The sequence below is a fragment of the Bombyx mandarina genome, chromosome 15 (genome assembly GCF_030267445.1).
Source record: "Bombyx mandarina strain Sakado chromosome 15, ASM3026744v2".
Taxonomy (NCBI): domain Eukaryota; kingdom Metazoa; phylum Arthropoda; class Insecta; order Lepidoptera; family Bombycidae; genus Bombyx; species Bombyx mandarina.
The window spans coordinates 4,674,868-4,687,711 of NC_143221.1; the positions used below are offsets into that span (position 1 = coordinate 4,674,868).

The 12,844-nt window shown below is 37.0% G+C and overlaps 1 protein-coding gene across 1 annotated transcript in view; it reads right to left on the reverse strand.

Moving 5' to 3' along the window:
- Nucleotides 1-62: 62 nt before the first annotated feature.
- HERC2 (E3 ubiquitin-protein ligase HERC2) overlaps nt 63-12,844 on the reverse strand; it is an 80,262-nt gene continuing 67,480 nt past the window's right edge. The window contains exons 77-89 of the mRNA XM_089732773.1: nt 12,299-12,428; nt 11,784-11,890; nt 11,129-11,256; nt 9,834-9,983; nt 9,288-9,410; nt 8,411-8,621; nt 7,528-7,722; nt 6,974-7,146; nt 6,705-6,835; nt 5,955-6,118; nt 5,263-5,417; nt 4,976-5,088; nt 63-4,427 (exon numbers count right to left, since the gene is read on the reverse strand). Coding sequence (XP_089588899.1) covers nt 4,259-4,427; nt 4,976-5,088; nt 5,263-5,417; nt 5,955-6,118; nt 6,705-6,835; nt 6,974-7,146; nt 7,528-7,722; nt 8,411-8,621; nt 9,288-9,410; nt 9,834-9,983; nt 11,129-11,256; nt 11,784-11,890; nt 12,299-12,428 — 1,949 coding nt within the window. The 3' untranslated portion in view covers nt 63-4,258. The remainder of the gene's footprint in view (nt 4,428-4,975; nt 5,089-5,262; nt 5,418-5,954; nt 6,119-6,704; nt 6,836-6,973; nt 7,147-7,527; nt 7,723-8,410; nt 8,622-9,287; nt 9,411-9,833; nt 9,984-11,128; nt 11,257-11,783; nt 11,891-12,298; nt 12,429-12,844) is intronic.

A 12,844-nucleotide genomic window follows, 5' to 3' on the forward strand; every position in this document is an offset into this window, starting at 1 on the left:
AGCAGAAAACGTGGAAATGTCCATATGCTGTGAAATTAAAAAAAAAAAAACAATCGGATAAATAATTTTTTAATACTTTATTTTATTTATATGTTGCAACATAATATAGGTTAGTTGACTGGTGTCAAAGCGAAAAGTTGAAAGCTTTGTAAACATAACAAGGTTCATGGAATTACATGTTTTTTGAAAAAATAAATCAGTTATAAGCCGCGCCAATAAAGAAACGAATTTAAAATGGCGGCGGCGATCATCCGTTCTCACTCTAAGCTATTGCTGTCTTACACGGCGCGTACTGCATGCAAAAAAAATATCAGTTCTGACTTTGTTGTTGAGTTCGAGGTTTTTACTTTCGAGTTGTGTGACTTAGATGACTGGCAGCAAAATTATCTACGCAAGTTGCATCCCAGATAAGACACCTCCCCCTCTGCGAGGGCATAAAGTAAAGTAAAGTACATTCTCATTTGTTTTTTTATATTTTTTTACATTAAACAACTTTTTATTTCTATATTTCTTTTTATTTGTTGACCCTATCATCTGTCAGTGCAGGTACATAGACGCCATTTTCGATTCGTTTCTTTATTGGCGCGGCTTATACATAAATCAGTCAGTAATTAGCGGGAAGTTTCAATCTTTTGCATTAAAAGTAAGAATTACAAGACTTGACGTATGCCTTACAGTAAGTAATGCGTTATCTATCTAGCACAGTGGTCGGCAACTCTGACTCCTAGGCTACGGCTCTTTTGCGAAATGTTTAGTTCAGGCACGGAATCTTACTTATTTTGTCTTGTACGAGTATTTTTGGAAACCAAGTTTATAAAAATATATGTATATTAAAAAAATTGCTTTTTGAATAACTTTAAATTGTGTGTTATCGTCTCTTTTGGTTGCAACCACTGGTCTAGCATGATATTAAGACTGTTTTTTATTTAACTTACATACCTACTTAGGAATATAAGTATCGGTTTTATTTATCAGCTATGGCATAAAAAATAGTGAACTTGGCTTTTACAATTAAACTAAATAATATTTCAGCTGCGACGAGACTATTATTACATTTTCAGTATTTTTAAACCAAAGATATCTAAATCAAGTATATTCTTTGGCAACGAAAAATAAAGTTCACGTTGGTTTAAATTTGGAATGTTCGTAACAAAACAACGATAATCGCTATTTTCTAGCGTGATACGAACGCTCCTAATATCAATAAGTTGTAATATTTATATAAGCACACAAATATAAATTTAGCATATCGGATTCTGTATATAATCCAATATATAATGTGCATGATTATTAAAATATTCTCCGTATAAAAAATGTATAATAGATAATACACGAAAGCACTAGCACCAAACAGCTATACATTGAATAGAGCACAATAGCGAAGCGACTAATTCTTGTGAACACCTACATAAATCAATATGATTAGGTTCACATCAAACATTGATTTATTTTTTCTCAACTTCCCTCACTGGAATGGTTCATAGCTACATTTAAGCCAGAATTATTAATTTCAAAACTTTGCTGTGGAATTGTGTTACATTTACTACTTTACTGTGCTAGTTATATTCTAGATAATTCATTCCTCAAATATATGTAATTTTCCGCTGTACAAAAATTATGTCTACATATTTAGATCTCTCCTTAAAGTTACAATGTTTAATTTTTCGGATTATTAATATCTGTAGCTTTACTTTGATGGCCAATCTATTAAAATTTAATGACATAATAATTAACTACTAATATTTTGATTCGTTTCCGCTAAGCTTACATAACCGTTGAGTTCTATAGAAATAACAACCAAGTTAAAAACTTGAAAAATAATGACTAGCATTCCACGAATATTCATGAAGCGCACCGTAACATATTTTATGATTAGTCACTAAAATATTAGACAGTTTTGCCTACGTTAAGCGCATCTACCTCATATCTGATACCGCGGTTAATCGGATCAGCGTGGTTAGTGCGAGTTTTTTAACGTTCACGATAGCGTAAAAGTTAGCCCAATTTTGTATGCAGTTGGAACAGCGCCCCTAGAGGCAAACGTAGGCAAACGATTCCATACAAATATAAGCCAACTTTTACGCTATCGAGAACGTTAAAAAGCTCGCACTAAGCACACAGAACATACGTAGTATGTGATGTATTTATTAGCTTTGCAACTTAGTGTAAGTTAGTTGGTGTAATTTAACCGAGTTTAGTGTCCTAGTCGATCAGTTCGGTGTGCATTTAATAAATGGTATACTAAACTCCAGTTAGTCGGTACTCACCCTTATTATTTTTGTTGTTTTAATGGGCATTTTTCGGGCAGATAATCAAAAGACCAGCTGGAATTCATACACAGCAACCGACCAACTTTAGACTTGATATTCAAATTTAAATGTCAATAAAATCCATTATAACGGCTGCTTGTATTGAAAAGAGAAGACTGGACTTTACTCGTGAATTACATGAATGAAGATACAGTTTATTTGTGCCAGTCAATCAATTGCGATTTTACGTTATCGTGATCGCTTAAAAAGGCAGTTTTATATCGTGAACTTAGATGATCGAGGACTTAGAAAATCATTCCCGAAACTAAAATGCTAATCATATAAATCAGACTGTAACAAAATTATTATAAAATACTTAAATGAGTATTTTTTTAATGTCTTACGAACGCGCAATGTAAGCCGTACACAGTTGATAATTCTTATTACGATACATTGCGGGCTCGGAAGATTTCAATCAATAATCACAAGTAATCTCGTTCATAATTACTTCTTATCGTAGATTTTATAAGACTGTTATAATAATGCGCTCTTATTAATTTTATTATGAATATCATTTATTAACTTTTTTATTACATAGATTTTTATTGCATTTATTTTTTTAACTGTCTTAGTAAGCCCGAAGTCATACTTATATTTGGGTATGGTTTTCTTACACTTTGAAACTTTTTGCATGCCTATTGTGTTAATCGAGAAACTTATGCACAACGAATGGAACTCTACAGTTGAAATCATGTTCGCTGGTCACTAATAACATTGAACTTATATTGTAGCTACAATATAAGGAAGCTAACGCTGCACACGCTCTGATGTTCTCGTATAATCATTAATCATACTAAAAGATCATTAATAATACTATGAGTTTGTATGAGTATTTAAGAGTACCTAATTATGTACCTACAGTTTATATTATTTTCCTACTGACATAAAATACGTAATCGACTTTATTAAATCGTTATTTTATTTCTGTTAATTCCTTAGTAGCTTTTTACTTTTTACGATTGAATATTCAATCCTTTAGATCGTTATACACATAACGCTGGAATGAAATTAGATTTTAAAATATCATTTGGGACATTTAAATATCGTCAAAAATATATCTGAATCAAAATGATTTGTCACCATCGTATATGACAAGTTTTTGTTGATTTAAACACTTTTTTGTACGAGGTAAAATTACATCAATCTCACAAAATATATTTATGAAACTAAATTTCGAAACTTTAGGCGGTTCATGGTACAAAAGTGACCCGATATGATGATAAATTATTTAGGTTATATAGGTTTTAGTTCGACACGAAAATACTTAATGACTCCACTGGTAAATAATATCTGCCACTTTTAAACACAACTTTTAGAAGATAGACAAGATGATTATTACGTTTACGACAAAAACGTGTATACCCAAGTATTTTAACGAATATAAAAAAATGTATTTGTCTCTTACGGAAATACCTCCATAGTTATCATGAATTGATATAAAAAAAATGCAATTCGTATGACATATTGCTTTTCGTTATCAGTGAATTAATATCACAGTATTCATAAAATAATAAAACATTCAACAAACTGCTTCTAGCCTCGTGAAATATGAGCTACTATATTTGGACGTAGTTAAATACAATTGAAAGGAGTCGCATAAACACTATTTTCACTTATGAAAATATTCATTACACTCATAGACGTGACTATAGATATATTGATCGGTCAAGTTTTATACTTATGAAAATCACATAGATCCCATGGTCATATTATTTAGAAAAAAACGGAAGAACTCATTTATATTACTGCCGTGATAGAGTCCTCTCTGTTGAACAAGCGTTCTTTAATCACCTTTTTTTTTTGCTTCATTCACTTGATTACTCATATACTCATCTGAAATATAGATATCCATTTTAACTGTACATTATAACGGTTGTGTCACCTTTCAACTAGAACTTTCTAGAACTAGAAATAGTTCGTTGAATGCCTTAGTTTCCTTTACATGCGAATTACAGCCAGGTCGGTGCTCTGGTCAAGGAGTACAGCGGGGGCGGGTGCGAGGGGTGCGGCGCATCCCCATCGGAATCCGATTCTTCGGACGAAACACGTTCGGCCGCGCTTAGTGCCACTCTAGCGTATTCATCAGTGTCGATACTTTTGCAGAAATGGATCGCGTATCTGAAAACAAAGAATAAATTAGATTAAAGTTTGGAAGGTCAAGAGAAATTTGCTTAATTAATCTTTAAACTACTTTGAGGGTTGAAACTTCTTTTTTTTATTAAAGTACCTCTTTGAAATGTCGGAAATAATCAAACGAAAATTTTAATTTAATAAATGCGATATTTAAACTTAGAAGTATAATAGATTTTGTCTACCACTCCCGAACATCTCACAAAATACTACAGTTTAAAAAGTAAGACTATTAACCAGAGAGTTATAGCATTCACAAGCTGTTATTATTTCCTTACACTATCACTATTATTATGGCAGAACCCTAAAAGCCGCTGATTTTATTTTTTAATGGTTGATTGTTTTGACCAGAATATATCCTAGGCCATCTTTTGAACTTAGTTTGCCAGGTATTCTTTTAGTTTAATATAAGTGAGAATTGCGTGCTGGTAGACGCTGACCTATAGATGGATAGTGAGCATCTACGCTGTGTGCATTTGAGTAATGAAATGGAAGAGAAAATCTATGTAAAGATTCTGCATTGTAAAGTCACTCACCTTAGTTTTTCCCGTAAAACAGATTTACACGAATATCTTGGCATCTTGAGGAGAAAGAAACACGTGTAACTCTCCGGTAAAAAGTGATCCGGTGGTTGGTATTTATCGAGCACCTAAAAGTAAAAATTGAATATTACCACAATACACAATTTAGCAAATTCAAGAAACCATCATGGATTCATTTATCTGCTTATTTCATCCAAATAAAAAAAGCTCTTACAGTGAAACATAGTTTACTGTTAATTTATGCAATTTAAATGTGTTGTACTCTATGCAAGTAATTGAACCTGTAAGACGAAATCCCTTTGTCTTGGATCTTGCGGCGCTCTCGGCAAACGTGTCCGGCCCCATACGAATCGAAGGAACAAAGCGCGCTCGCTTCCCGACAGCTCTTCCATTACTTCCCAAAACCATTGAACTAGGGGCGCATTTGGTTCGACACCTGCGTCATGAATAGTTATTTTATTTATAAAGTATAAATAGTGCAGCACAGTGAAAAGTAACATAAAGATAAGAATTTTTATATTTTATAGCATAAAAATACTATCTATTATTATAATCTATATTATATTAATACGTGAAACAAAAACTTTGTACCCCTTTTTACGAAAATTGCGCGGACGAAGGAGTATGAAATTACGTACACTTGTAGAGAATATAGAGAAATAGTGCAGAATGTCAATATTTTTTTTAATTATGCAAAATATTAGTGCTTCAAAGTCTGTGGTCAAATTGAGAATAGATTACACATTGTTTGTCTTTATTAATATTTGCCTAACTAAAGTGTAGTCTTGGCGAAAACTATGATTATAGAAATATAATAAATAGTTTTAGACAATAGAATCATAATAGTGTACTTACAAACTTATAATTTAAATTAATTATACTCGAATTTGGACTACCGGGGGACCACTGGTTTAAATAAATAATCAAGAAAATTCATCAGATAGTACACACATGATATGGCTAGACAAGTTACCTTTGTAAGTGGCGGAAGCGCGTAACGCGTTGACCGGTATATCGGGCGAGCCGCAGACCAGAGTCTCGAGTTCGGACGCGTTGAAGAGCGCGACGAGCGGCGCCGGGATCACGCGGGACATGCCGTCCCGGACCGCGCGGACTTGCTCGTCGAATTCATGGAGCCTGATAAAGAGAACCAAGCTACGCTCAATATCTTAATATTGGACATTTAAGGATCATTTCGATATTTTTCCTTCTTTTTTCCCCTACCTATTCTAGTACTCTCGAGGGGTTATTCTAGATTCACCGAGCTAGCAAGAGCAGTCCTTCGCAGAATCTACCACCGGATCGGAAACGCGATCCACTAAGAAGATTCGGTGAGAAACTCTGTAGGCTGTGTCTATGGTTTAATTTACTCGTCGAGCCCTTCGTCGCAAGCGAAGAGTTCGGCGAGGACGGTGACCGTTTTCCTTCATTATTCATTCATATTAATCAAAAACGATAATAAATAAATATTTTTTTCATTTAATTCTCGCTGTATGTCATTCTTATACAGGGTGTCCGAACGTTTTTGTTAGATCTATAATCTTAACGTAGTTAAGATCGTTGTCTATATTAGGTACTCTACTGCTGTGCTACAATGCATTGCACAAAAAAAAACATTGCAAAAAATTTCTGATAGTACTTGTCTCCTAATCAAATAAACTAACTACCAAAATCTGATTGTATCCTAACGCACCTATAGACTAATTGAAGTAAAGTACGTTACCTGTAATGCAATGCTAACTGCACATATTCCTCTTTATTGTCAGGGGTGACCCTCTTATGTCGAGTAGACAGGGGTACTTCATGCCCAGCCGCCGATGGTATCGAGAACGGCAACTCCAGGTTCTGCAGCTCCTGTGTATTTATATTATTATAAATTATTTATATTTGGATTTCAAGAATAAAAAATATTTTAAAATATATAGATCTCAAACGTCCAAGCTTTCGAGAAAAAACCACACCAATATAACGTACATGTTTATTATAATGTACCTTATTTTGCGGAGTCATATCTCGGATGCACAGTAGAGCTGGCAGGAAATCTTTGTCGACTTCGGCGAGATCTTGTGGACGCAGCGGTTGTCCAGCCAACTGGCGCCAAACGCCCTCCGCCAGAGATAATGACAACGGTGAACCAGTTCTTATAGCGATGCCCATCAGAAGACCTAGTTTAAATTTTTATCAATAATAACTGTCAAATCTATATATTAGAATGCGTATGAGACTGAGAGTAAGGATTGTATCTGAGCGCACGCTCGAAATGTTTCATTAGAAATTCAAAATTATTAAAACTAATTGATTTAATTGCATGCTACAGATCCCTGAGTAACTATTTCTTTAAATTAATTAAAAATCTAACATTTTTACGAATGGCGTCTATGATGAATAATAAACTACTGCCTTATTGGTTGATTCATTTTATAGGGCTCATAAAGAAATTGTAATTTTGCAAGGAAATATAACTCTTAAGCTGATAATTTTAAGACCTAGAATATGTTGATAGTTGGTAGAGTGTGAGACAGTAAAGGTATGTTTTTAACATTTACCCAGGAACCTAAAGCAGTGCAGGTGAAGAGGCGTATTGGCAGTTGGATTCAGTAAGAAGGCATCCCTGGAGGCGCCGGCGTCTCCGCGTCCGTTCGGTGTCGCCATTAACAGCGGTAGCGAACCGTTCTGAAGTTCTTCGCACATCTCGGCAATGCTCTCGCTGTATCCTCCACCACAGTCATCAACACTTTCTCCTGTTGTGATACGTCGACAAATGAAGATCATACAATAAGCTACTTAGCAAAAATGTTTTTATTTTGTTGCATAAATGAACTCAAGGTCCTCTTGGAGTTAAGCGGTTATCGGAGCTTGGATTTAATGCCAACAACCATCTTGAGAAATATGGTCGAAGTCTCAGTTCTATTGTAAAATGGCTGTTCCACCTTTTAAGCCTAAATGCGTCACTTTTTTTTTTCTCCTACCTACGCCGAAAGTTCGATTTTCGTCCCGCTGTACAGGGAAGAAAGTCTAACTTTTCCTGCCTGGGTACTGACAAGTGCGCATGCGCGTTAGTGTCCAAGTCTGCTCTCACGCACCTAAAATTCTCCGCCATTGTTGTGCTCGGGTAATTTGCAATATTGTGTTTAGTGTAAAAGTGAAATAAACAAAAGGCAATAAAATTTAATAGTGAAGTATTAAACAAAGATCGAGTTCATCAAACAGTTCTTATTCAATTGGTAATAGTTTATTTAAAAATTAAAACACAGTTAAATTGTTTTTTTTATGACAAGATCCGGCGAGAAACTCAGTGAGCATGCATCACTGCTTCGCTGCAGCTGAAATACGCAGAGTTGTGCCAACAATGTGGTACAATAACCCTGTCTATGAATAACAAAAAAGTAATCTATATAACTAAATGTTATGTGACGCTTGCAGACTGACCTACAAACTTGACCTTCCAGACGCGGTGCGGGAGGGTGAGCGCGTCGTGCGGGAAGGTGGGCAGGCGCGCCACCATCTGCCCGAACACGGAGCGCATGCCGGCCGCGCCCGCCAGCCCCGCGCCGCCCTTGCGGGAGCGCCGCGCCGCCACGCGGGACAGCTCCACCACGGGCCCGTGCTGCCGCTCGCGTAGCATTGTAGCCATTATCGCCTGCAATAGATGTTTTTTTACTGGCGGTAGAACCTTTTGGGTCCGCACGGGTAGGTACCGCCACCTTGCGTATTTCTGCCGTGAAGCAGTAATGCGTTTCGGTTTGAAGGGTGGGGCAGCCGTTGTAACTATACTTGAGGCCTTAGAACTTATATATCAAGTTGGGTGGTGCATTTGCGTCGTAGATGTCTGTGGGCTTCAGTAACCACTTAAATCAGGAGGCTGTGAGCTCGTTCACCTATCTAAGCAATAAAAAAAAAGAAAAAAAATTGATAACATTATAAACTAAGCTGACGGGTAAGTTTCTCAGTATCGAACATAGTGTTTGGTTTAGTAACTGATCTTTCATTTTGATTGATTTGTAGTTTATTACTGTTTTAGCTTCCAAAACGCATATCTTACATCCCGTATATCTTTCGACGTCAACTAAGTCGCCTTTTTTCAAAATCAAAATATCCTTTCATATTTACATAAAAATTAAGAGTTCGTCTCGAATTATCGGCAGCATTTATACTGGAACTGGGGCGTCTACAGGTTTCGGTAACTGCTAGTATCAGGTTGACCATTATCTCATCTGTTTATCTACTTCATTCAAATTTGAAAATATTAAATCCTCTATTATAGTATTGTAATCTAAAGTTTAAAATACATATTTTCTTTATAAACCTTTCTAAATGCAGCTTCTTTGACGCTGTGGAACAGCAAATTCCTGAGAGCATCCAGAGGTCCTTCCAAGATCAATAACGACAGATTCGGGCATATTAGCTCAGAAAACTGATGCAATAAAACCTGAAAGTAAAGATATATTTAATATACCGTCAAATTCAGAAAAACATTTGCAGGATCAAAATCTACGTAACGTTAAAAAGTTTAAAGCAATAAGTCAAAATATTTCAATACTGTTTGTTGAATTGGTTCATTATATTATTTATGTCATTAATATACCATCACCGTTATTCAGAAAGTAGATTATTTTGTGTCGAATTATAATTATACTTGCGATATTATTTTTCCTATGTTTTCAAATTTTCTCTACTTTTGTTACACTAAAATAGATTTGAGTATAATTTTTTGGTCCGAAGTTTCTACATTAAGAGCAGTCTGTCCGCCATTCATCAGGGCATACGGGTTCGGTACCCTGGTCAATTTTAGCCACTGCTACAAAAATTACTTTATCCCGTGGTGTTACTATAGAATGCCCTGAGAGCTCACCAGTCGATTGCAGATGAGTTGCGTCGATAGATCTCTGAGCAGGTGGCACTCGAGCGGCGGCGGGGGCGGAGCCCTAGGAGCCCGAGGCGCTTCTACACAGAGTGCCACGGTGTGAGCACTGCCGCATGCCACTTTCGTCACTCTTTTGCCCTGAAACAGACAATTGTATTTGTACAGTAAGGAACGAAATATGTCTGAAGACTTACCGGTTCACTTTCCTTCCACTGCCTCGCGCTCCCTGGGCTCAGCGTCGTTTCCGGAGGTGGGACCGTCTGTCCCTTGACTGGTACACGATGAACAATTGTCGCTGGTTCTAATGGTTACGCGTGACTTGCGTTGGATAATTTTTGTTGTTTGTAATAAATAATGTCTGCCGCGGAACGCGTGTGCTAAGTTACTATACGACGGCGATCTCTGCCCGTAGGCTTGGAGGGGTTGCTCAGCAAGCTTCCGGTTGGCCAGCCGGCCGTCTACAGGCAAGATCGAACCCTACTGCACCTAGGTTAAGATTTGTGTTGTCCCGAAGTAGCATTGCCCAATACTCGATACTAACAAAAATATAGAAACACGAAAATCTGTTTCAGTACGAAACAGTATTCTTCATTTAGTTAAGCATATAATATCATTAAGCATATAATTAATTATATCGAGGGGTGAAAGGCTGTTTGGTTTAAGTTTGCGGTGAGCAGCGGCTTGGCTCTGCCCCTGGCATTGCTGAAGTCCATGGGCGACGGTAACCACTCACCATCAGGTGGGCCGTATGATCGTCTGCCCACAAGGGCAAAAAACTCATTAATTATATACCTGTGATATACATTTAAATCGTTTTCATGTTCCCAAATATCTTCAACATTCGATGGTGATTGTTGTATATATATATATATATATATATAATTTTTTTTTTTTTTTTTCTTAGATGGGTGGACGAGCTCACAGCCCACCTGGTGTTAAGTGGTTACTGGAGCCCATAGACATCCACAACGTAAATGCGCCACCCACCTTGAGATACAAGTTCTAAGGTCTCAAGTATAGTTACAACGGCTGCCCCACCCTTCAAACCGAAACGCATTACTGCTTCACGGCAGAAATAGGCAGGGTGGTGGTACCCACCCGCGTGGACTCACAAGAGGTCCTACCACCAGTAAAATTCGATTGGCATATGGAGGACAAGATACGTCACGTGGAGGCCACGTATTGGAAAACTTATGGGACGGCCTCTCGCCTTCTGGATGACCATATGAAAAAGTGTTGGTCGACGTAGTGATGATGTATCTAACAATGAAGGTAGACAATACCTGCAGAGCCATGAGGAGTCTCGGTCTTTGAGCAGAGAGCGTGGTCCCGTCTCCAAGCTGCCCTTCGTCGTTGTCACCCCATGTATAGACCTCGCCCGTGTCCGTACACGCTACGCAATGAAGACTGCCTGTTGACAGTACTTATTGACAGTAGTAATTCGCTATTGAGATTTGAAAATTTTGAAAGAATTTATCATCATCATCATCATCATTTTTTTTTAAATAATTTTATAATTTAGATCCAAATGTTGAGCGATTTGAGATGCTCGTATCGCTGCCATATTTTAATAGTAATTAAGCTAGGGCTATCAATGATTCTTATGCTACATATTTTTTAGTTTTAATTTAAATGATGAAATCTAAATATTGAAAACCCAAGTGTAAGAAAAAAAAACCGCAATCGAATTTCGTACATTTCACGTTTTTTTTATGATTGAGGGTTTACTGGTGGCCCGGAGGCCTTTTTAGTTTCACAAAGATAGGTGAGCGAGCAAGGGCTCAGCCAAAAGGGGCGGGATATGCTAACAGCTGCGCAAGCGCCTCCAAGGGAGATCTAACAACTCAAGAATAGCTGTTCCCCGAATGAACAATTAACGTCATGATTTCTTTAAAAAACAATTCCGAATTATTTTAAACAAATAAATCGTATAAAAACCTGTTGCTATAGACACGATCATTTTCCCTTGCATTCCTGTTACTCTCATCGGGCGTCGTACGTGTTCGTAGCTGCCGTGCCCGAGTCTGTGGTAGTCCCCTTTGCCCCTGAAACGTACGCGCAGATAACTTAAATGCGTGTTCCCTGAACAAACATCTAATTGACTGCTTATCACAATTATCGAATAAACAAATAGGATTTAGATTTTATGTCCTACTAATAAATATATGAAGCGGGGAAAGGCTATTTGGTTAAAGCGACATTTTTGAAACTTTACAGTTTAAAGAGATAGTCATTTAAAGTTTAAAATTTGGACAAAATATCAATACAAATGGAGTACATTTAAATAGCTGAAGTTTTTTTTTAAACTTAATTGACGTTTAATTAAAAACATTGTTGATGCTAATACCAAATAAAACGCGCTTTTAATTACCAAGATAAATGTCACGTATTAAGCGAAATGTCGCTTTAACCAAACAGCCTTTCACCCCTCGATATTAACATGTGAAACTCACCAAGTGTAAACGCTACCGCATTGACATAGCGCCACTGAGAACTGCGAGCCGCATTCTACTTTGATAACACGCAATCCCTTCAAGCAATCTATCCGCATCGGTAGCTTGCATCCGTCTGAGCCGCCACGACCTGAGTACACCAATTGTGAAATGAAAACGATTCGAAACGATAGTCGTCAGTGTGCTTAGTGAGAGTTTCTTAACGTTCTCGATAGCGTAAAAGTTAAGCCAATTTTGTATGCAGTTGGACCAGCACCCTTAACGGCAAACGTAGGCAAACGATCCCATTCCATACAAATATGAGCTAACTTTTACGCTAACGAGAATATTTAAAAAGTCGCACTAAGCACACTGAGCGTAACATAAAGTGCGTTCACAAGTACTTAAATTTAGCATCGTTTTAGGGTCGTGGTGCCACCCTACCGATTGGTTACCGCAACCAGTTCACAGTCCTCACATTAAGTGAAAGTTTCAATTGTGTTATATCTAAAGGATGTTCCGGAATTTAACACATAAACGAGATGATGGTATCTATCAGTGCAAGGC